This window comes from Heloderma suspectum, chromosome 4 (genome assembly GCF_057233095.1).
Source record: "Heloderma suspectum isolate Gila_16-S chromosome 4, 16-S_ref, whole genome shotgun sequence".
NCBI lineage: Eukaryota > Metazoa > Chordata > Lepidosauria > Squamata > Helodermatidae > Heloderma > Heloderma suspectum.
Window position 1 is genome coordinate 309,288,549 of NC_139461.1, and position 22,851 is coordinate 309,311,399.

The 22,851-nt window shown below is 47.4% G+C and overlaps 1 protein-coding gene across 8 annotated transcripts in view; it reads left to right on the top strand.

Moving 5' to 3' along the window:
* Positions 1-22,851, top strand: part of HELZ2 (helicase with zinc finger 2) — an 84,672-nt gene that overhangs the window by 18,007 nt on the left and 43,814 nt on the right. For 7 of the 8 annotated variants that reach the window (XM_084854484.1, XM_084854485.1, XM_084854486.1 and 4 more), the window contains 3 exons: positions 16,679-17,799; positions 19,314-19,497; positions 21,788-21,895. In XM_084854484.1, coding sequence (XP_084710610.1) covers positions 16,802-17,799; positions 19,314-19,497; positions 21,788-21,895 — 1,290 coding nt within the window. In that variant the 5' untranslated portion in view covers positions 16,679-16,801. Of the gene's footprint in view, positions 1-12,034; positions 13,970-16,678; positions 17,800-19,313; positions 19,498-21,787; positions 21,896-22,851 lie in introns of those variants that run through there. The other variant, XM_084854489.1, reaches the window with a different exon arrangement.

Here is a 22,851-nt window from a genome sequence, read left to right on the forward strand (position 1 = left end):
CCGGCAGGACTCTTCTTATGTTCTTAACAGCCCCTATGTGTTCAAGATTACAGCCTTTATGTTGTTCACCTCATATCCAATATGCAGACCAGATCATACAGGCTTTTAACTGTATTGACTGGAGCACCCTTCCCCAACCTGGTGCCCTCCAAAAGTTTTGGACTACAACTCCCAGCATTCCTGACTGTTGGCCATGGTGGCTCGGGCTGATGGGAGTTCAAGTTCAAAACTTCTGGAGGGCACCAGGTTGGGGGGAGTGGAAATTGAGCTCACTGTGAAGTGTAGAGAGCAAACTAGGGGGAGGCAACCCTGATGCTGTCCAGATTTCTGAATTACAACTGGCATAATCCCCAGCCATCAGGGCCAATAGGAATTATGGGAGTTGTAGTCCAAAACATCTGGAGGGTACCAGGTTGCCTCCCTCTGGAGCAAACCAATCTGGGCAGGGGGCCATCTTACTTCTTACATTCTGTGTAGAGCTTTGCACATGTTTGGCATTAAATCCTAACTCCATAAACTGATGTTGTCCCTGGGGGGCATAGCATACGTGTTTGTGGGTGGGGGATGAATGCTAGGAAGCAGGTTGTGCTGAGGCTAACCCTTCCTCCGCCCCAGCTATCCTTCCTCCTAAACTTGACTCTGAGGTGGGTTAGCATAGAGCTTTTCAAGAGGGCTGTCAGTCAATGCATTGTTGTGAACTGGCCAGAGAGCCTTGGCTACTGGGCAGTATAGAAACATAATAATTAATTAATTAAAGAAATCCGAATCAACTAATTTGATGACCTTTAATTGATTAATTTTCACTTGATTGGCTGTGGAGGGGTGGGGGTCCAGATGGTAGAACACGTTCAGAAGGGGGCACTCCCCACATTCAGAAATGTTTTCAGGAGATTGTATTCAGGCAGTGCTTAGCGGCTGTAGCAGTCAAAGGTTTTCTCTGTGTCCACAATGCCTAAAATCAAGCAAACATGACGCATGATTCAACTCTCTTATGAGTAAGTCAACAAAAAGTTATTGTTTAGCTCTTGTATGGCCCAGTTGACGAGTTGGCCCAGCCAAAAAGCAAATCCCATCCCACACAGGCCTGGTATCTTTAAAAACAAGGGTTTCATAGTCTTGCTTCATCCTGTTGCGGGACTGAGCCATCAGTGGGTCACGGGATGAGGCCCTACGTGTTAACCCTTCAGGAGTTCTCGTGGGATTTTGATTTACTCTTTTGAAAAATTATTTGGGCACATTTTCCTTTTGGTTTTAAGAATGACAACTTTATTTCAGCCTTGCCTGTGCCATGGGGGATGTGCTCTTGGCTTTCTTGTTCTCCCTTCTAGACTTCTTTGACCTGGGGCCCTCCAGTTGTGTTGGACTGCAACTTCTATCATGCTTGTTGGGAATGATGGGAGTTGCAGTCCAATGCATCTGGAGGGCTCCAGTTTGGGGAAGGCTGCACTAGGAACACAGGAGGCTGCCTTATACTGAGTCTATTCCAAGGCCCATTGGAAGTTTGCCCAGAAATCTTTTCAGACAGAAATCTACTGCTGTTTCTCTCCCCTGCCTCCATGCTTTCTTGCCTAATATGAGAAGGAAGAAAAAGGGGCTTTGTTGTCGCTGTCTTGAAACTGTTAGGAAACTGAAGGACTTGCGATCTACTGTGAATCACCCAGAGATCCCCGTCTACTTTCTGTCCTCTCCTGGTCTACACTGATTGGCAGCATCTTCCCTTGATTTCAGGCTGGGCTTTTTCCCAGCCCTACCTGGAGATGCCAGGAATTGAACCTGGGACCTGCATGCAAAGCAGCTGCTCTACCATCAAGCTACAAGCCCTTCCCTGTTTTTCTAAATTTCAAATTCTAAAGTGGCTATCGTGTCCTAATGTTGCAGAACCCAGAGTCAGAGAGACCACGGAGTGAAGGAAAAAGAGATTCTTTATTTAACGTGCGGGCTTAAGGCTGGAATCATTTCCAAAGAGCCAGAAGCCCCGAAATACATCAGCACATTGGTTTTATAGACATTGTGACACACATGAAATGGCTCCTCCTCCCCCTCCCGCGTGGGGTTGCAGTCCTCAACATTTCTTCTCCTCGCACCATTGTTTATAATACAAGAACTGGGTTATAGGGTAGCCATGATAAGGAGAGAACAGAAGAGAACAGCAGAGAACAAGATATACAATTGTATGACCTTTGACAAGATTAGGAATTCCTGTGTCTCGTCAGCTTACAACAATATATTCAAGGGAGAAAGAGCTCAGCAAGAACATGAAGCATGAGACTGCATGAGGCTACTTAGTCTGACCCCCGATATGGCTGCTACATTCCCCCCTTAAATGCATAATTTCATTACAATTATAGCATTTCTGATAACCATACAAAGCTTTTTGTGACATACATATTACTTAGCCTCTTGTTGGGCTATTAGAGCATAGAGGGCAGCAGTTTTACTAGCTGAGACTTAAAACAGATTGGTTAAACAGTGCATAAGACAAGGAATGCAGAGACATAACAGAACTTTTATGAACAACACTGGTAGAATTAGGATGAACAATGCTTCAAGCCAGCTAAGATCTGGAAGCCAAGGGGTTAACTAATTTAGCTAATTGTTTTGTCTTAGCTACTATATTGTGCAGCTTGTTGATCTGTTCATCTACAGCATTGCTATTATCAGTTAAGTTAAAACAACAGAGCTTTTGGTGTGTCTCACAACTTAAATGATGAAGAAGGAAGAGGTAATCCATACCAGCTCTATTTTCTAGAACTGCACCTCTTAGATCATGCAACTCTTTATTTAACAATGACAATGCTCGTGAGGTGGCATTTATGCTTTTGGCTAAGCTGCAAGCTAACCGGTTGATCTTTAGACCATTAGCCAAGGCTAAATCTGGAACCCCAACCAGTGACATTGCTAAGGCCAATTTTTCTGAGTCAGAATATAACTGCATATGACTATTAAAATTTTTAGTTAGTTGGAGTGCTCGAGGCTGCCGTCGACGGATTTTCTCGGGCCACAGGGGAAGAATTGGCACCAGTTCAATTGGCGGCTGAGGCCACATGGGTGGTTATTAGACAAGTTGGCAGGAATGAATGACCAAGTGCGGGAACTACATGTCTAAAACCATCCATGAGGCAAAAGTATGTGGGCATCATTAAAAGATATGTTTTGAATTTTATTACAGTGGAAGGGGGCCAGGGATAGCTTTGTATTTTCTGGAAAATTTTTGACAATTAAGCATTCGTGCACACGTAGCAACGATGGGGGTGCGTAGAGTGAACTCTGTAGGGGGTAGGATCTTTGCAACTACGCCCCAATTAGCATTTTGGGAATAAGTTAAACTTACACCATAAACTCTTAACATGGTATCTTTTTGAATTTTCCTAGGATGTCTACAGACAGGTATTAGGCAAGAGCTAATAAGCCTGTTTGCAGGTATACCTCTTGGCAAACAAAAATGTTTTACTCCCGTGATGTTAGCCAGGTGAAGCCAGTAATTATCAGCAAATCACTGGGACAAACTTCTTCCAGGGGCAGACCCCCCTTTTTGCACCTTATTAAGGAAACACAATGCAACACTACTAACACTACAACACTCATGTTTGATCTTCTTTGGGATCTGACCGTACGCCGGGCAGCTATTCACCTGGCAAGCTGCAGTAGGGTCTAGTCCCCTTCTTCAATTCTCCAGTTGCAGGTCTGACCGTACGCAGGGGGACAGTCTCCCGGTGTGTCCACAGTAAGGTCTAGCCTGAGTCTTCTTACTGCTTTTTCAGAATGATTTTTAAAGGATTTTTGGGATTTCTGTTTACAGTCTACTCTCCCCCTCTCGCTCTCTTGACTCGTGTCCAATGTATCCAGGGTTTAACTCCAGCTGCTTTCATAGCTGCGGGAGTGGAAAGTATGATAGTTCTCAGTCCTCTCCATCTGGGAGTCAAAGGGTTATTTTTCCCTCTTTAACTCATACTTTAACTCTTGGTTGGAAAGGATGAACTTCTGTGATGGGAATGGCTTATTTTTAAGACAAAGCCACGCTGGGCTTGAAGAACTTCGCTCAGTGTTTGGACTTCTTGTTTAAGGCTAACGTTTGCTTGCTCTTGATGCCGCTCCAGTGTCAATCATGAAGTCAATGTCACGGCCCCTCTCAAGCTGTCTCCCTCTTCGCCCATTCTGGCCCCTTTGGTTTTCTCCTTTGTGTATTTGATTTATTTTATTTGGGCATTCATGCCACTAATGTCTATCTTGTCCACACTGGGCACACTGGTTCTTTTTTAAGAATCTTCTGCCTCTGCCGGGTCTTCTTCTTTTTTCCTTTCGTCCACGTCTTCTTGGGCCTCTGGGTCGAGGGGGGTGTACTGGCGATAGGCATCTGAAAGACGCTCCAAGTACGCTCTGGGGCCTCAGTGGCACCTTGCAGCACTTTAGACACTTTGGTCATATTAATTGACTTCTTCATACCTGCTTTCATGGCTTTTAACAGCAGGGTTTGATACTGGGTGAGGTGCTCTAGCCCAACGTGTGTTTTGGGATTCCAGAGGGGGGGTTTACTTACAAGGAGACTTTATTGGGTAACTTACAGCACACAGGCGTACTTAATGGTTGGATCAGACAGCTTCTCTGAACCACGAACTATTGGGCTAAATGGGTTTTATACCATACATGTTACCCATGAGGCAACACAACACTAGCAAGCATTTTCAGCATAGGCTAGAAGTGTTTGGTTCTCAGGCACAGCTTCCTGTAAACAACTTCGCTTCCCAAAGTGCTTGATAACACTTTTATTCATTAGTATGGGAAGACAAATTTTTCTCTTTCTTTTGCTTTCTTTTTCTTTGCTGATCTGCCTGTATTGCAGATCATGTTTCAAACTTTTTACATAAAACTTTCTGCTCCATGCACCAGCCTTGTCTCTTTATTTGTCTTTTTCAAGTTAAACTTACTTAAACTTTTCTGCCTTACACTAGTCCCAATGACACACATTTGGGATAGGCTCTTCTTCTCCTTCTAGTTACATTTTCTTCATCTTAAAGAACTATTACATTATTGTGGCTACTTTACCCCAGGTAATAAGCTCCAGGCACAATCAGCTGCTTTTAATTTACCCTGGGGGCAACTATGGCCACGCTTCTTCTCTACAAATGTTTTTTTTCTTTGCCTCTTGCCTTTTCTTTTTTCTTTTTTTCTGTCTTCTCTATCTGTCTTCTACTTTCTCTATTCCTTCTTTTCTACTTGCTTTTGTCTTTTCTCCTTGTCATCCATTGGGAACCACACTTAGTATTATTTGGAGTTGCAACTAACACTAATCTGCAAATATCACATATATTTTATGATATTTAAGAAATCATAAAATATACACAACAAACTTTTTCTGCCATTTAACACAATGAATGGAAAGCACTTTTAGCACGGTAAGGCATGATGGAGCAGATCCAGCAATCATACTGCTCTTCTGGCTGAAAGCTCAGGGCCCATTAAAATCAAGGGACGGGCATACCCACACACGCAAAGAGTTCTAGGTCACCATTTTTGCATCGGCAACTCTATGCTGCATGAGTTCTGGCAGAAGGAAATCTAAAAGTCATAGATCAAACTCAGCCTGCTGTACACTGAGCTGACTACAAACACAGACACACGGTCCACAGCGATGAGAGTTCAAGTTTATCCAAAGCTTCACAGCACTGTCCATGGCAAGTCTTTGACAATTTAAAATTTTAGTTCATGTGCAGAGTGTCTCTAAAAAGCCCAGATGATGATGGAGGCAAACAGAGAAGGCTCTGGGCAATGAAGATGCGATGTTTCCAGCAAAGGCTCTCCACTTTTGCATCAGTTTAAAAAGGGAAAGTGTGGCCCTACACCCCTTCTGACAGACAAGGGCCTTTAACTTTTTAGCAAGGCCTCTGTCTCAACAGAGCGGCACAGCTCAGCTCTCTAGCTGTGACGCTTTAACCTGGGCAACTCCTTTGTAAATTCTATTCTACTTCTGTCAGGTTCTCACAGACATTTTAAAAACTTATTCTTTTTTTTTTTCTCTTCTAACCTGGTACACGAAAGCACTGAAGCACTGAGTGCCGAAACTCAGGACGCTGGGGGGTGATGGGCATCGCCTTATACTTGCATTTTTCAGGCAGCCATTAATCTTCGGGGAGGCGGTGGGGTGATTTGCAGGACTTCAAAGGCAAGCTTCTCAGTTTGTTTGTATTTGTAAATCCCAAGCTCAAAACAGGACATGATGAGGTACAGGGCAGCTAAATCTTTGCTTTGGCACGAGCAACAAATACCTCGGGTCAGCTTTCTTCGCTGGGGTCTCAAACAGGAAAACAGTCTTAATTTAAAGTTGTAACATCACTGACAGCGTCAGCCAGCCAGCCACACAGATCTCATTGTTTTTTAAGACAGTTGCTCCAATATCTTCTTTTCTTCTCAATCAGGTTGGGTCTCCCAGCTTACACAGTTTATTGCAGCTTTCAGGAGCATGGTAGTAGCGTGATTTTGGCTTGGCCAGGAACATGCTGTCTGGTTTCTCGGTCTCTTCAGCACAAACACTCAGGCAGTGTAACACTGGACACTCAAATCAGTGAGATTTCTTCATTGCAGGGAACCCCACGGCAAAAGCTTAATGGTTACGCTCTTCAGAAATCATATAGCCGATGGTCAGTAGCCACAGGCTCTATGCAATTCTAACACAGTTCAAAGCTAAACACGGTTACCTTGACAGAGATCTTCAACGTGGTCTTTCCGCTTCATTCTGCTTTGGGACAGTCTTATGGCACACTTTTCACTCGAAGAGGGGTCTAGCCTGTGCTCTGGGGGCTGATTCTTCACCTTTATTTTCTATTTTGCCTTCATCTTCTGGGTCTTCATTTTCAGTTTCCATTTCTTAGGGATTTCATCTCAATTAGGCGAGGTGATGATGTTGCACAACTCAGAACGTTGTGGGCAATTTTCCTGCCCCCCCCCTCGGCGCGCTAGGCTAACAGCTACTTCTTTGGCCTTACACTCTCACGCTCCCACGCTTTGTTAAAAGCCAGACCGTCCTGCAACATTTTTCTAATTAACAGCCTCAGATCTTGTTCTTTTTTTCCTCTCAGCTCGACCTTGAGCTTTTTGCTGTTTTCTCGCTCTATTCTGAATCTTTTAAAAAAAAACCTTTTTCCTTCTTTGTTTGACATACATCTCAAGGGGGTGCAAGTCTTGAGCAGTAGACGAGCTCGCCTCCCCTTTTTTGTGAGAACACATCTTTTTAAGGGTCACTGCCGATTTTATTAAATCTTCTGCCCAGCACTTCAATTCTTCAGTTTCTTTTATTAACGCTGATTGAGGTGTAAGAGGGGAACCTCCCGATCCCGTAGAGACGGAAGTCTCGGCAGACAATACCTGGGAGTTGAGGACCGTAGCTGAAATCGGCGAATCACTGCCGGTGGGGCTTGAAACTGATGGCGACAGTTCTAAGTCAAAGCGAGGGGCAATGCCTCTAGGGGGGATGGCAGGGGCTCAGGAGCCACAGGATCTGGATCTCGACGGGGCGGTCTTACAGTAACATGGGCCCGTGGTGGAAGCAGGGCATAAGCAGGTGGAAACGCCGTTAGCTCTGCCAGATCTTCACATGGGACTTCTAACACTGGTTGTAATTTCTTTTTGGCCAATTTTTCTTTTCTGAGCACCAAAACCTTTGCCTGGGATTCTAGGCATTTCTTTAGCCATGGAGGAGAAGTGCGGACTATGGAATCTCACGAGTTTATGTAGGGAAATTGGTCGGGGTGCCCAGGTCTCCCAACCACAATGGCATATACACGGCTGATTTTGCTGGGCTCTAAAGAGCCTTTAGTAGGCCATCCTACACCAAAAGATGGCCACTCCATTTCACACAAAGTCTGCAACCGTTGAGGATTCATGGGGGGGTCCCCATAATCCCCACTAAAACCTTCCTTAAAATTTGCTAGCATACATCCCAAGGGGGTGCAAGGTTTGCTTCCCCCCCCCCACCCATAGCCTCCCTCCTAAACTGAAGACAGACACAATTAGGGAAGGGGAATTGGTCAGTGAGTAAGGGGTCTCACTGGCCGACACAAGAGGATTTTACACACCACGCACTTTGCTACTGGCCTGGGCACCCAGACAGTCAACGGTATGCGTCAGAAACCACAGTAGCCACTCACACAATCATCAATCTCTCCACTGCATCCATATGTCCCTGCCACCCACTTTTTCCACTTTTTACCAGAGCGGAAAGCGGCTTCCCCAGCTTCCTCAGCTTCCTACTGAGTACTGGCGTGCTGGGTACTGGCGCCCACTCGGGGGTGTGATCAGGCCCCCCTTCTACCCGCAAGGAGTAGGTTCTTTTTGTATACGTATACCACCAACACTGACCTTCATAAGGCGGGGCCCTCTTTTTTTCTGCCCAGTGGCCTTTCTCCCTAAAGGCGGGGCCCACTTTTTCCCATATACTTGCCTTTCTCCTGAAGGCTTCCAATGTGGGTTTCAACTCAATTGCAGCTGCGATACAGGCAGGGCTCAAGTTCCTTCCTCCGCTTTCCAAGGTTCTCTTGCTGCTCGCTGCCGTTTGGGCGATCCCGGTGCAGGCTTTCTCCCATTCACTCGACAAAAAGGTCGGTGGTGCCAAGAAAGGGAGGCATGCGCCGAGCTTGTCTTCCCGGTGCGGCGATCAAGAGCAGGCAACTGCCACCTGTCTGGCTCAGAGCCTGCCACATCAGAGTCACGGCACCATTTATGTTGCAGAACCCAGAGTCAGAGAGACCATGGAGTGAAGGAAAAAGAGATTCTTTATTTAACGCGCGGGCTTAAGGCTGGAATCATTTCCAAAGAGCCAGAAGCCCCGAAATACATCAGCACATTGGTTTTATAGACATTGTTACACATATGAAACGGCTCCTCCTCCCCCTCCCGCGTGGGGTTGCAGTCCTCAACATTTCTTCTCCTAGCACCATTGTTTATAATACAAGAACTGGGTTATAGGGTAGCCATGATAAGGAGAGAACAGAAGAGAACAGCAGAGAACAAGATATACAATTGTATGACCTTTGACAAGATTAGGAATTCCTGTGTCTCGTCAGCTTACAACAACATATTCAAGGGAGAAAGAGCTCAGCAAGAACATGAAGCATGAGACTGCATGAGGCTACTTAGTCTGACCCCCGATATGGCTGCTACACTAAGAGGGCTATCAGTTGGGAAGTTCCTCATTCAAATCTTATGTCTGCCATGAGCTCCTGCAAGTGACCTTAGATATACTAATCTAAGGGGAATAATGATATTGAACTACCTTCAAGGGTTGTTGTAAGGATGACAGGTTAATGTAGACAAAGTGCTTTGAGCAGTCTAGGGTGCTATATAGAATGCAAAGCTGTTATTTAAGTATCAAAGTAAAAATATTGAGCCCTGCCCACATCAGCAAAAAAGGCAATCAGCTTAGGGGGTCTTTCTTATTTCGAAGCCACATTTTCTCCCATTGCAGCAGACGGGGCTGCAGAGACAAATGTTTGCAGCAGCAGTGATAAAACTGATGAGGTGGACTCCATTCCATGAGCGCTGCGCTACATCTCTTGGTTTTTAAAGCGCCACAAGACCCTTCGTTGATTTTGCAGCAACAACAGAACTATGTGCCTGCCTGCCCTCCACATGGGATATGATGCAATACTTGTTCCCCATTAGTTGACACCCCTATTAGCAGTTTGCTACTGTTTTGCTGCCATCCTCCAGCTTAATACCCACGCCTGGTCTTTATCATCCCCACCTTTGTTGTTCAGTCGTTAAGTCGTGTCCGACTCTTCGTGACCCAATGGACAATGCCAGGCCTTCCTGTCCTCCACTCTCTCCCAGAGTGTGCTCAGGTTCATATTCATTGCATCGGTGATGCTATCTAGCCATCTCATCCTCTGCCGTCCCCTTCTCCTTTTGCCTTCAGTCTTTCCCAGCATCAGGGTCTTTTCCAGGGAGTTTTCTCTTCGCATTAGGTGGCCAAAATATTTGAGCTTCAGCTTCAGTATCTGTCCTTCCAATGAGCACTCAGGGTTGATTTCCTTTAGGATGGACTGATTTGACCTCCTTGCAGTCCAGGGGACTCGTAAGAGTCTTCTCCAGCACCACAGTTTGAAAGCATCAATTCTTCGGCGCTCAGCCTTCCTTATAGTCCAGCTCTCACAGCCATACATTACTACTGGGAAAACCATAGCTTTGATTATGCGGACCTTTGTTGGCAAGGTGATGTCTCTGCTTCTTACTATGCTGTCTAGGTTTGCCATAGCTTTCCTCCCAAGGAGCAAGCGTCTTTTAATTTCATGGCTACAGTCACCGTCTGCGGTGATCTTGGAGCCCAAGAAAATACCATCTGTCACTGCTGCCATTTCTTCCCCTTCTATATGCCAGGAAGTGATGGGGCCACATGCCATGATCTTAGTTTTTTTAATGTTGAGTTTCAAACCAGCTTTTGCACTCTCCTCTTTCACCCTCAACAAGAGGCTCTTGAGATCCTCTTCGCTTTCTGCCATTAGGGTGGTATCGCCTGCGTCTCTGAGGTTGTTGATAATTCTCCCGGCAATCTTAATTCCGACCTGTGATTCATCCAACCCAGCGTTTCTCATGAAGTACTCTGCATATAAGTTAAATAAGCAGGGTGACAATATGCAGCCTTGTCGTACTCCTTTCCCAATGTTGAACCACTCGGTTGTTCCATGTCTGGGTCTTACTGTTGCTTCTTGACCCTCGTACAGGTTTCTCAGGAGACAGGTAAGGTGGTCTGGTACCCCCATCTCTTTCAGAATTTGCCACAGTTTGTTGTGATCCACACAATCAAAGGCTTTAGCGTAGTCAGTGAAGCAGAAATAGACGTTTTTCTGGAATTCTCTTGCTTTCTCCATGATGCAGCGAATGTTGGCGATTTGATCTCTAGTTCCTCTGCTTCTTCGAAACCTAGCTTGTACTTCTGGTAGTTCTCGGTTCACATACTGCTGAAGCCTAGCTTGTAGGATTTTGAGCATATCCTTGCTGGCATGTGAAATGAGCGCAATTGTGCAGTAGTTGAACACTCTTTGGCATTGCCCTTCTTTGGAACTGGAATGTAAACTGACCTTTTCCAGTCTTGTGGCCACTGTTGAGTGTTCCAAATTTGTTGGCATATTGAGTGCAGCACTTTAACAGCATCATCTTTTAGGATTTTAAATAGCTCAGCTGGAATACTGTCATCTCCGCTAGCTTTGTTGTTAGTAATTCTTCCTAAGGCCCACTTGACTTCACTCTCGAGGATGTCCGGCTCAAGTTCAGTGACTGCACTGTCATGGCTATCGGGGACATTAAGATCTTTCTTGTATAGTTCTTCTGTGTATTCTTTCCACCTCTTCTTAATCTCATCTGCTTCTGTTAGGTTCCTGTCTTCTTTGTCCTTTATCATGCCCGTCTTTGCACAAAACGTTCCCTTGAGATCTCCAATTTTCTTGAAGAGATCTCTAGACTTTCCCATTATATTGTTTTCCTCAGTTTCTTTGCATTGTTCATTTAAGAAGGCTTTCTTGTTTCTCCTTGCTATTCTCTGGAACTCTGCATTCAGTTGGATATATCTTCCCCTTTCTCCTTTGCTTTTCGCTTCCCTTCTTTCCTCAGCTACTTGTAAAACCTCATCAGACAGCCACTTGGCTTTCTTGCATTTCTTATTCTTTGGGATGGATTTAGTTGCTGCTTCCTGAACAATGTTACAGACCTCTGTCCATAGTTCCTCAGGCACTCTGTCTATCAGGTCTAATCCCTGAAATCTATTTGTCACCTCCACTGTATATTCATAAGGGATATGATTTAGGTCATACCTGAATGGTTTAGTGGTTTTCCCTACGTTCTTCAGTTTAAGCCGAAATTTTGCAACAAGAAGCTCATGATCTGAGCCACAGTCAGCTCCAGGTCTAGTTTTTGCTGACTGACTGGAGCTTCTCCATCTTTGGCTGCAAAGTACATAATCAATCTGATTTCGATATTGACCATCTGGTGATGTCCATGTGTAGAGTCGCCTCTTGTGCTGTTGGAAAAGAGTGTTTGCTATGATCAGCGTGTTCTCTTGGCAAAACTCTATTAGCCTTTGTCCTACTTCATTTTGTACACCAAGGCCATGCTTGCCTGTTATCCTGGTGATTTCTGGACTTCCTACTTTAGCATTCCAATCCCCTATGATGAAGAGGACATCTTTTTTTGGTGTTCGTTCTAGAAGGTGTTGTAGGTCTTCATAGAACCGATCAACCTCAGCTTCTTCAGCCTCAGTGGTTGGGGCATAGACTTGAATTACTGTGATGTTGAATGGTTTGCCTTGGATTCGTACTGAGATCATTCTATCATTTTTGAGATTGTACCCCAGTCCTGCTTTTCCCACCCTTTTGTTGTCTATGAGTGCTAGTCCATTTCTTCTAAGGGATTCTTGCCCACAGTAGTAGATATGATGGTCACCTGAATTAAATTCGCCCATGCTTGTCCATTTTAGTTTGCTGATTCCCAAGATGTCAATGTTCAATCTTGTCATCTCATGTTTGACCACCTCCAGCTTGACTTGATTCATTGTTCTTACATTCCAGGTTCCTAAACAGTATTGTTCTTTACAGCATCGGATTTTCTTTTCACCACCAGACACATCCACAGCTGAGTGTCCTTTCGGCTTTGGCCCAGCTGCTTCCCTCTTTCTGGCGCTACTTGGAAATTTCCTCTGCTCTTCCCCAGTAGTATATTGGACACCTTCCAACCTGAGGGGCTCATCTTCCGGCATCATCTCTTTTATCCTTGTGATACGTTCCATGGGGTTTTCTTGGCAAGAATACTGGAGTGGGTTGCCATTTCCTTCTCCAGCGGACCACATTTTGTCAGAACTCTCTGCCATGACCTGTCCGTCTTGGGTGGCCCTGCACGGCATAGCTTATGGCTTCACTGAGTTACGCAAGCCCCTTCGCCACAACAAGGCAGTGATCCATGACGGGGACCCCACCTTTAACAAAGTCTAAATACCTGTAATGGCATCTACTCACATGCATCCCATGTCATGCCTCTCCCCCAGTTCTCTCTAAGCTTCTGGGCATTCCCTGCTTTCAGTCTTTTAACCTGCAAGCTCCTTGGGGCAGGAACTTACTTCTGAGGCCCTCCTCCAAGTGCCTCCTCCAGGGAGGCTTGGAGGATGGCAGCAAGGGAGAGGGCTTTCCCAGTCTTGGCTCCCTGATTGTGGAATGCTGTCCCCACTGAGGTCCGCCTGGTGCCAATACTGTCATCTTTCCAGCGCCAGGTTAAGACTTTACACCCAGGCGTTTGACAGCATATGATGGCGGTATCTATGTCAGTTGTTTTGTCAGGTGCAGTATCTTATTGTAACTGGTTTTTTTAGCAGTTTTAAATTGTTTCTAAATATCGTATGTTGAAGTTTTTATATTATGTTTTTTATTATTTTGTATTTGTGGTGTGTGATTTTTATGAACAGCCCATTGAGCTTTGGATATTGGGCGGTATAGAAATGAAAGAATTAATAATACTTGATCCTGCAAAAATTGAGAACTTGTAAGTTACAATTTCTGGGAGGCTTTGCAGCAGGTGGGAACACCTGCTGTACATGCTCCAGCAGTCCAGTTATGATACATGGAAGGCAAACTCAAGAAGGCACACTCGATCCAGTTGAGAGAGCATAAAGAGGCATAGCGATGTTGCTGGTTCGGGGCTATGTGTGGAGGAAAAATGCTAGGAACCCTGGTTCCTGTTTTGCTCTGAGCAGGAAGCAGTTTTGATGAGCTGACACACTGGCATCTGATGGTGCACAGTTCTGAGAAACCCATGGAAATTGGCCAGGCTTTGGGGGAAGAAAGCTTTGGGAGAAGATTTCCGGTCACTGCAGTGATAGTGACAAGTGGCGTGATGAACTCTGTGAGAGGGTTTCTTATCTAAAAAGGGCATCATACCATATTGCATTCTGCACACACTTTGAGGGTGGCGTGGCACCATTGAATCCAGTCGCTAGGTAAGGCTGCCCTCCTCCTCCCCTCCCTTCGCCTGGCCCTGTTCTCGTGACTTGTTATTATTGAAAGTGAATTTAAAACTAATTTAAATGTTACTCATTTGCTTCAAAGAACTGCTGCCCTGCTTTTCCATCTGTAGCAATCAGAACAGCATGCAAAATAATGCTAGAACAACCCAAAACAACACATTAACAACAGACAAAGAAACAGCACGCAAAAATCCGTAGTATTAGGAGCGTTGACAAGTCCACAGCAGCCTGGCTGGTGCACAGAAATTGAGCAGACTTTCCCCCACCTCTTTATCTCCATGCCAGGCAAAGCTTGGCCCACTTAATTTCTGCGCGTCAGCTGCTCTGTTTCCATGACTGTCTTCTTGTGTTTTTCCCCATCTGCTGGCAAAGAGCCAGCATCGATCGCAGAGAGGCAATAATCACGCTGTTCTAGCAGGCCCTGCCTTCCGCTTCCCTACCTAAAAGAAATTCACCCCAGCGGGAGCGATGGTGGGGGGAGCTTCCTTCAGCTCACCGCAATCCTTTTCCCCCTTGCCCTCACTATAGCAGAGAGGTTAAGGCCGAAGTTATTGGAACATGGGATCTTCCTTATCCTGGGTAATTGATCTTCCAGAGTCGGGAGAGTTCCTGCATTGAAATAACAGCAGGATCTTCGGGTGGGGGCGGGCGGGCGGACATCTCCCATGGAAACAACTCCAGAGGCAGTTTTGCGTGGCCATGTGGACAAACACCGCCACCACTGCTGCTGATGCACCCAGCAGCCCTGCCAGCTTACTCTCCCTGCATTCACTGTGCACCGTTATTATTATTATTATTATTAGTATTATTATTATTTTCATTATTATTCTTCACACGTTCCCACATGTACAGAAGGAAGCGGTGGAAGGTATGAGGAGTTTAATTATATATGCATGCACATCTTTAGCAAATCCCACAACAGTATTGTATTTTTTGTGCTTGACTATCACGGGCACTTTGGCGATGCTGATATGAAATAGAAACACAGCCTGTGGACAGAGTAGTATTGGCCCTAGTTGGAAGAGGGGAATGCAGTAGGACATAAACCGGCTCTGGGTGAGCAGAGCACCACACTTGTGTCTTGATGGGGATCTGGCCTACCTCAGAAGGCTGTCCCTGTCCCATGCTGACTGTTTTCCCAGGTGCTCTGCCTTGCAAGGGGCACCCCAGATTGGGGTTTTAAAAAGGGTAAGAATCAATTGATGCCACTATACAGTATGAGACGCCCAATACCTGCACCTGCAAATAACCTGACACATGTCATATGCCACGAGGGAACCATGTGAGAGCGGGGAGGGAATGACTGTGTCTGTTCTTGCAAAATAAATTTTATAATAAAACGTTGATTTCTGAAAAAATGGGACTGACGTATGTTCCGTGCAATGAATGACCCGGAGACATGCTTTCTCAGCCACTTTGCTAACTAAGAGCACAATCCTATGCATGTTTAGACAGAGAAAAGGCCTACAACTCCCAGCATTCCCCAGCCAGCCTGGCTAAATCAACAATTCTTTATACGTAGATCCATTGGCTGCACATTTACTTGGGGAGTTTGAAATATGGAGTCAGAAATGACATGTTTTGATTAAAAAATCCCCATGGATGCAAAAGCTGCATGGGGGAGGGGTTTAAGTAGCAGGAAGGGAAAGGGTTAAGCATCCCCTCCCCTCCCCTCCCCTCCCACCAGACTTCTGCTCTTGCATTAAAAATGCCGGGCACAAGAAGAACAAAGCAGCTGAGCTTTACCTGAAGGCGAGGTGAGAGGCTGGAACCAGAATGCCCGGTTCCCATCAGGACAGTGGCCTGTATGTTTAAGGCACCAAAGCAAATGGATTTTATTGAGAGCCAAGAGTGGCTGTTATCCTGTTGATGCATGGATCTCACCTGAGCTTGTGAAAGGGGATGGGCGCTCCTGGGAGCCTTATCTCTGGCCATACAAATGCAGTGGGAGGCTTGATTTGGTTAAGGGCAGACTCCCTCAACCAGATGCCCTCCAGGTGTTTTGGACTTCAACTCCCATCAACCCCAAGCAATGGTCAGGATTGCTGGGAACTTATTTATTTAATTGGTATCCCTCCTGTTGGCCAAAAATGGCACTGCAGGTAGATAGAAATACTAAATGCAGACTAAAAACAAAATTTTAATGAAAACAGAACATCCAAACAGATCCATTAAAATACAGTTAGGCTGCAATCTTATGCATGGTTAGACAGAGAAAACTCGTACAACTCCCAGCATTCCCCAGCCAGCGTGTCTGACTGGGGAATGCTGGGAGTTGTAGGAGTTTTTTCTGTCTAACCATGCATAGGATTGCACCCTTAGAAACACAACGATAAAAGGAATAGCACCCAACCAAATAAACCCGCCTTTGTTGAGCAATAGACAGAGAATATAACTTCCCAGCCGGCTCAATACTTCAGTGTGTGTGTGTGTGGTTTGGGGAGGCAGTAATTTGAGAAACAGCTGGGATCCACTGAGGTTACTTTGCTTGCTTTCACGCAGCCTTCCCCAGCCAGGTGCTCCCCAGCATACCTCCATCATCCCCAGCCAGCATGGCCATTGGACACATCTGGAGGGCACCAGGTTAGGCGAGGCTCCTTCCACGTGACATTGGCAACTGCAGAGGGATCGCTGTTCTGTGTCAGTCTCTTGCCGGCTTTTTAATTCTGCTCCATTTTGCAGCCTCTAAGATTTGGAGAACGGAGCCAGAAGCCCACGCGCCGAGCCTCAGCGCCTGGTCCCTGATCCACATCAAGGGGAATTTTTGTTCTCTGTTGAACAGAGTTTATCGGACCTTGAGCCAAGATGCCCCAGCTGAATGGGGTTCTTCCAGCACCGCTGGACAGCCTCCAGGAGCAGCTGACGCTGTACCTGGCCTGCTCAAAATGCAGCCAGCAGGAGAACGAGAGCACCTACAGGCTGAGGGAGGTGGAGCACCGTTGCGTGATGGAAATCCTCCTGGCCAGGTGCAAAGGGAAGCGAGGGGAACTCTGGCGGAAGGTTGGCAGGAGGCCCAGCTTCCCCAACCCAACCCATTACGACATCTGCAGGTACTACGTTGCCGGCTCGGGTTGCACGAAGCACAGGAACCGCTGCACCTTTGCCTGGAGCCGGGAGGAGGTGATCGTGTGGACGTTTGAGAGGAAGAACGGCATGGAAAGGCACATCCTGAAGACGCTGGTGCGGCGGGCTCAGATCGGCTCCTTGGCCAACGGCCTTTCGAAGCCTCTGGATCCCAGCGTCGCGGAGGCAATCCTTAGTGAGTTTGGGGGCCATTTCCAGGAGATCTGTAGGTCCTGTTTCTATCAAACCCCGCAAAGGGTCTGCCCGAAAGGCCTGGCTCAGAGCTGCCAGAGCCACTGGAACGCACTTCTGGTCCATGTGGTCACCGACGGCAAGATGAAGGAGCAGTACACGGAGATCCGGCCCTGCCCGGGGGCCGTGAAAAAGTTTGGTTACTGCAGGCACGTCTCTGCTGGCAAACCGTGCAAGTATCCTGCCCACCGGTGCATCTTTGCTCACAGCGACATGGAATTGGCGGTCTGGGAGGCGGAGCAGCACCGCGGCTTGGCGCGCATAGACCTCCTGTGCCTGCAGGTGGATTGCGGGGCGGGAGAGGAGGACTCGCAGCCCAAAGTCCAGTTCTACTGCAAGGTGTGCCTGGTGACCTGTGACTCTCAGGAGAGCTTTGAGAACCACTGTTCCTCTGTGGAGCACACGCAGCTGATCGCCACCGACACCGTGATTGAGTGGACTCATCGGGCCCCTCCGTACGACCCGAAGACCTTTGCGCTTTGCAGCCGGTAAGCGGGGCTGTTTCTGTAGCTTATTTATTCTTTCAAATGAAAGTAAGTTCGGAACCATTCCTAGGGTGGTATCCGGTGTGAGATGAACTTAAGTCCAATTCATTTCAATGGGTCTACTCTGAGCAGGATTCACATTGGGTACAACCCACAGACTGCTTTATGCTCGACGAAGTGGGCAGTGTCCACGAAAGCGCATGCCGTAATATATTTGTTCGTTTTTTAAGGTGCTGCAAGAATCTTTGTTTTTCTGGGTTTAGTGGGAATTCTGGCCGCCTTCTGCTTTTGCATTGATCGAATGGTGGCCAGGCGTGCATGCAGCTGCTTGTGTTAATCCGTGGAGTGTCCCGTGCATGGAAAGTGCGCCGTCTCTTACTTACCAGAGCCAGCTCCCCAACATTCCGTCACACTGAAGAGCGACCAAGAGACAGAACGTAGGGTGGGGCTATGCAAATGAGGGGTGGGCCTATGCAGATAGGAGCAGTCTTGATTCTTAACAGCTGTGGCCACTGGGGTAAGGAGCAGATTTACAACCCCCAAACTGCACTCGATCCCTTTATCCCAGGGGTTCGGAGAAGCTCTTGGGGGCTCCATTGCAGTGGTGTGTGGGGTTGAAGGTAAACAGGGTGGGGCCAAACTGCACAAGACAAAACACCCCAGCACGTTGTATCTTAAAGCTCCTTCTGCCAGCCTCAGGAGGGGCATTTCACCCTTTTAGAATGCAGGAAAAACTGCATTAAAGTCAGGAAAGTGCAGGTGATGGGGGAAAGGAAAGGGAGAGTGGCTGTCTGCAGGACCCCAGAGGAGTGGACTGGGACTGCTGGAGGACTGGATTTGGCCCTCCTGCCTGAAGGTTCTGCATCCCTGCGGAATCCCATAGAGCTGGAAAAAGTGTGCAGAGAAGGGCAACTAAAGTGATCAAGGGGCTGGAGCATCTCCTCTATGAGAGAAGGTTACAACAGCTGGGACTGTTTAGCTTAGAAAAAGGGCAAGGGGAGACATGATAGCAGTGTACAAAATTATGCGTGGTGTGGAAAATGTGGATAGGGAGACATTTTTCTCCTTCTCTGAAAATACTAGACCCCAAAGGGGTCATCCCATGAAGCTGATTGGTGGGAGATTCAGGACAGATAAAAGGAAGGACCTCTCCACACAGCGGAGAGTTAAACTATGGAATTTGCTACCACAGGATGTAGCGATGGCCACCAATTTGGATGGCTTTAAAAGAGGGTTGGACAAATTCCTGGAGGAGAAGGCTATCCATGGCTAACTAGTCTTGATGGCTATGTGCGACCTCCAGTACCAGAGGCAGTATGCCTGTGTACACCAGTTGGTGGGGAACATGGGTGGGAGGGTGCTGTTGCGCTCATATCGTGCTTGTGGGTTCCTGGTCAACAGCTGGTTGGCCACTGTGTGAACAGAATGCTGGACTAGATGGACCCCGGGTCTGATGCAGCAGGGCTCTTCTTATGTTGTTAATAAATGGCTGCCCGTGGGCTGGTTTCTCTGTGCAGAGCTGACGTCTGTGAATATGGGCAGGAGTGTGCCAAGGCCCATTCTGTTGAGGAGCTGGAAGAGTGGATCCAGAGGGCAAAAGTTGCTGAGAAGAACAAGAGGTCTGCCAAGCAGGAAGGCCTCCTGGCTTATCAGGACCGGCTTCTTGCGGAGTACCAAGAAAGCCACAATGAAGTCTTAATTGTGAGTTGCCGGTCGCGAAGGGAAACTGCGGGCCGGAGCATGGCGGTCGCTTGAGGGGAGGTCTGTCTTTTGGTGAAATGAGATGGATGTCAGAAGAGGGTCCGGCCGGGTCACACCGATGGTCCGTCTAGCCCAGCGACTTGTTTCCAACTGTGGCCAGCTAGGATACTTCTAGGATGCTTGCAAGCATGGCCGTAATGGCAGCGCCCACCCTTACTGTGTGCATTCTGAGGCACAGTTTGTGGAGGTTCCATTTAAGTGTCCCCACTAATAGCTGCTGGATAGACTTCCCCCAGGAATTTGCCAGCCTTTCCCAACCTAGGGTACCCGGATGTTATTGGACTACAGTTCCCAGCGTCCCCAGCCAGCATGGCCAATGGTCAGGAATTATGGGCCACTGTGTGAACAGAATGCTAGACTAGACGGAGCCTTGATCTGATCCAGCAGGGATCTTCTTATGGGAGCTGTCGTTAGGAAAGGCTTTTCAGTTCTTTTGGAGAAGTCCTCTATGGCTGGGGTCTCCAAGGTAGCGCCCGTGGGCACCAGTGCGTCTGGGGACACCTCTCTTGGAGCCCCTTAGGCTCCTTGCCTCTCCTGATTTTTATTTTATTTCTTAAGACTCTTTAATGTATGCATTTTTAATTGGGAGGCTGGCATGGTGCAAAGCAAAGTGGTGCTCACTAGCACCATCTCTATTTGGGATCAAAAGGGCGGTTTGTGTTTTGCAGCTCAGCCCCCACCCCTGCCTTGTACTTCGGTTCTTAGACAAGTAACTTTTCTTCTAGTCTCACCAGTTTGCCTTCTGGGAAACGAGTGTTTTGTCATCGGCCATGTCCCATTATGGCAGCCATTTTATGAATGAGCCAGTTGCCTCCCCATGGCCTTCAGACATTGTTGAGAGTGCCCACAACACTCTTTCAAAATTCCAGATGTGCCCAGTGACCTGGAAAGGTTGGGGAAGGCTGCTCTAGAGCAGCAGACTGTAGCCAAAACATAGAGAGCAACCTGATGGTCCCAGGGCGAGGGTCCCAGGGAACATAGGGCTGTTCGGAGTCTCCCTTCCGAGGCCGGAGACAGTGCTCCGACCTCGGAAGGGGGAGTTGGAGCTCCGCCCTGCTCCCCTGCCCCCTTGCAGCCAGCCTGGAGAGAACCGCATCAGCTGCCCTCCAAGGTTAGAAAAGCAACCTCGGAGGAGGCGGAAAGGGGGTGTTCTGGTAGGCTGTTGGGGGAGGAGACCAGAGAGGCCAGGATCTGAGTTATCCCGAGTTATCTCTTCCAGCTTCCTTCCATTCTCCTCCAAAGCACCTTCACTAAAAAGCCTGTCTAGTGAGATCTGCAGGGTGGGAGTATGGGGAGGTGACAATCACCTCCACCACCCCTGCCCTGCGCAGGATGATCGCACACCTCCGAGTTCGGGGGCTTCCAACCACCGAGGGTGCAAATGATAGGATTGTGCCCTTAACCAACTTGAACAGGTTCCTGTAGAATTATGGCAGTGAGACGCACTTTTAGCGAAGTGTGAGTAGTACTTCCAGAAGATAGATGCTTTCGCTTGCATGTCACATCCACTTCTATGGGGTGCTTAAGAATAAGGTGCCACAGCGCTGTTTACTACAAGGAATAAAAGATGGCTGCTCTTCTGGAATCTGCTTAAAGGTTAAAAGTGTGATAACTCACCCAGGTTGGATGAATACTTGAACTGAATTGAAACGTTTGAATGTCAAAATCCACGGGTATTTCTCACCCCACCCCATTCCCCAAGCTCAGATTTAAATTTGCAGATTAAGCCTGATGAACACAATTAGTGTTTGTGCATCTGTGTGTGGAAATGCACCACCACTACCAATACCTGGAAGTTGCCCCCAAATTCAGATTTAAGCCACTTGTCCTATATGTGAAATTCTGATTTTGAAATGACAAAATAACTCTGCAGCCATGGACCGGTAAGCAAACAGAATTTAAAGCTTGGATGGACAGTTCATTTATTTATTTATTTTATTACATTTTTATACCGCCCCATAGCCGAAGCACTCTGGGTGGTTTACGGACATTAAAACGTTAAAATACAATATAAAATGTTTAAAAACCATTTACATTAAAGCACACGGACAATATACACAAACAACATATAACTAAAAACAACTTTGAACAGTCGGTCAGTCAGTTCGATGCAAAGAATTAGTTACCTCAGCCTTTCACGCCCACTTGACTGGGGAAAGAAAGAGGGAAAGTCCCCTGCCCTCCTGCCACCCATTTGCCACTGGCCTCATCTGGTTGCTTTTCTCATCAGATTTCTGAGGAAGTGGATGGTGTGAAAGTTACTTGCCAGCAGCCGTTGCGGGTGCAGTCAGAAGACAAGAAGATGCACTACCGGTGGGTTTTCACTGTTCATTCCCAGGTAAGCTGGAGGGGTAAAATAGATCCCGGAGGTGGTTAAATGAGGTCTTGTAGTGGGCGTGCTGAACCTCCGGCCTTTGGGTGGAATCCGGCCTGCCTGGGCTCCCAAACTGACCGTCTGTGATTTCCTAGGTGGCCACATTCTCTTTCCCCTGACTGCCAGCCATTTGGGGTTTCCTGGCTTTTTTACCCCCCCCCCCAATTCCTCTCCTAAGGCTTAGCTGCTGGCAGTAAGAGTTAAGCTCAGATATGCTGGTATTTTTGGCATTTTGGCCCTACCCTCTCCTCCCTTCAGCCCTGCCCACCTTTGGAACGTGGCCCCCGAGAGCTGCTTTGAAATGGAATTTGGCCCTCTGGCTGGAGGAGTTTCAGCACCCCTGCCGTATTCCATCGCCTCGGAGAGTGCCAGCTTCTCGTGGGGTGGGCGGAACTCTGCACAGTTGCGTGAATTGTGAAGCGGCGACCAGGTGTGCAAACACGCTTTCCGGTTGCACTGTATGTAGGAAGCTGCCTTATATCAGGTCAGGCTATTTGTCTGTTTATCCCAGTATTACCTACTCTGGCTGGCAGCAGCTCCCCGGGGTCTCAGGAGGGGGACTTTTCCCCAGTCTGGCACCCTGTGATCCTTTTCACTGGGGATGCCAGGAACTGAACTTAGGACCTTTTGCAGGCAAAGCAGGTGCTCCACCACTGAGTCCTTGCGCCCCTCCTGAGTATTGCTCCTGCTCTCTGCTTGTGGGGCGCAGCAGTCCCTGGATGGATGCAGTGCATAGAGACAGAGTCCTTTGAGGTGATGTTTGGGATGCTACTGCAGGCTAGCTGCTGTCATGCTTGTCCCTCTAATGGACTGAACGATGTGTTCATTGGGCTTGTAATAACAACCAGGAGAAAATCATACGTTTGTGTCATAGTAGGGCCCTCCGTGCTGCCACAAAATAAAATGTCAGCTGGCAGGAG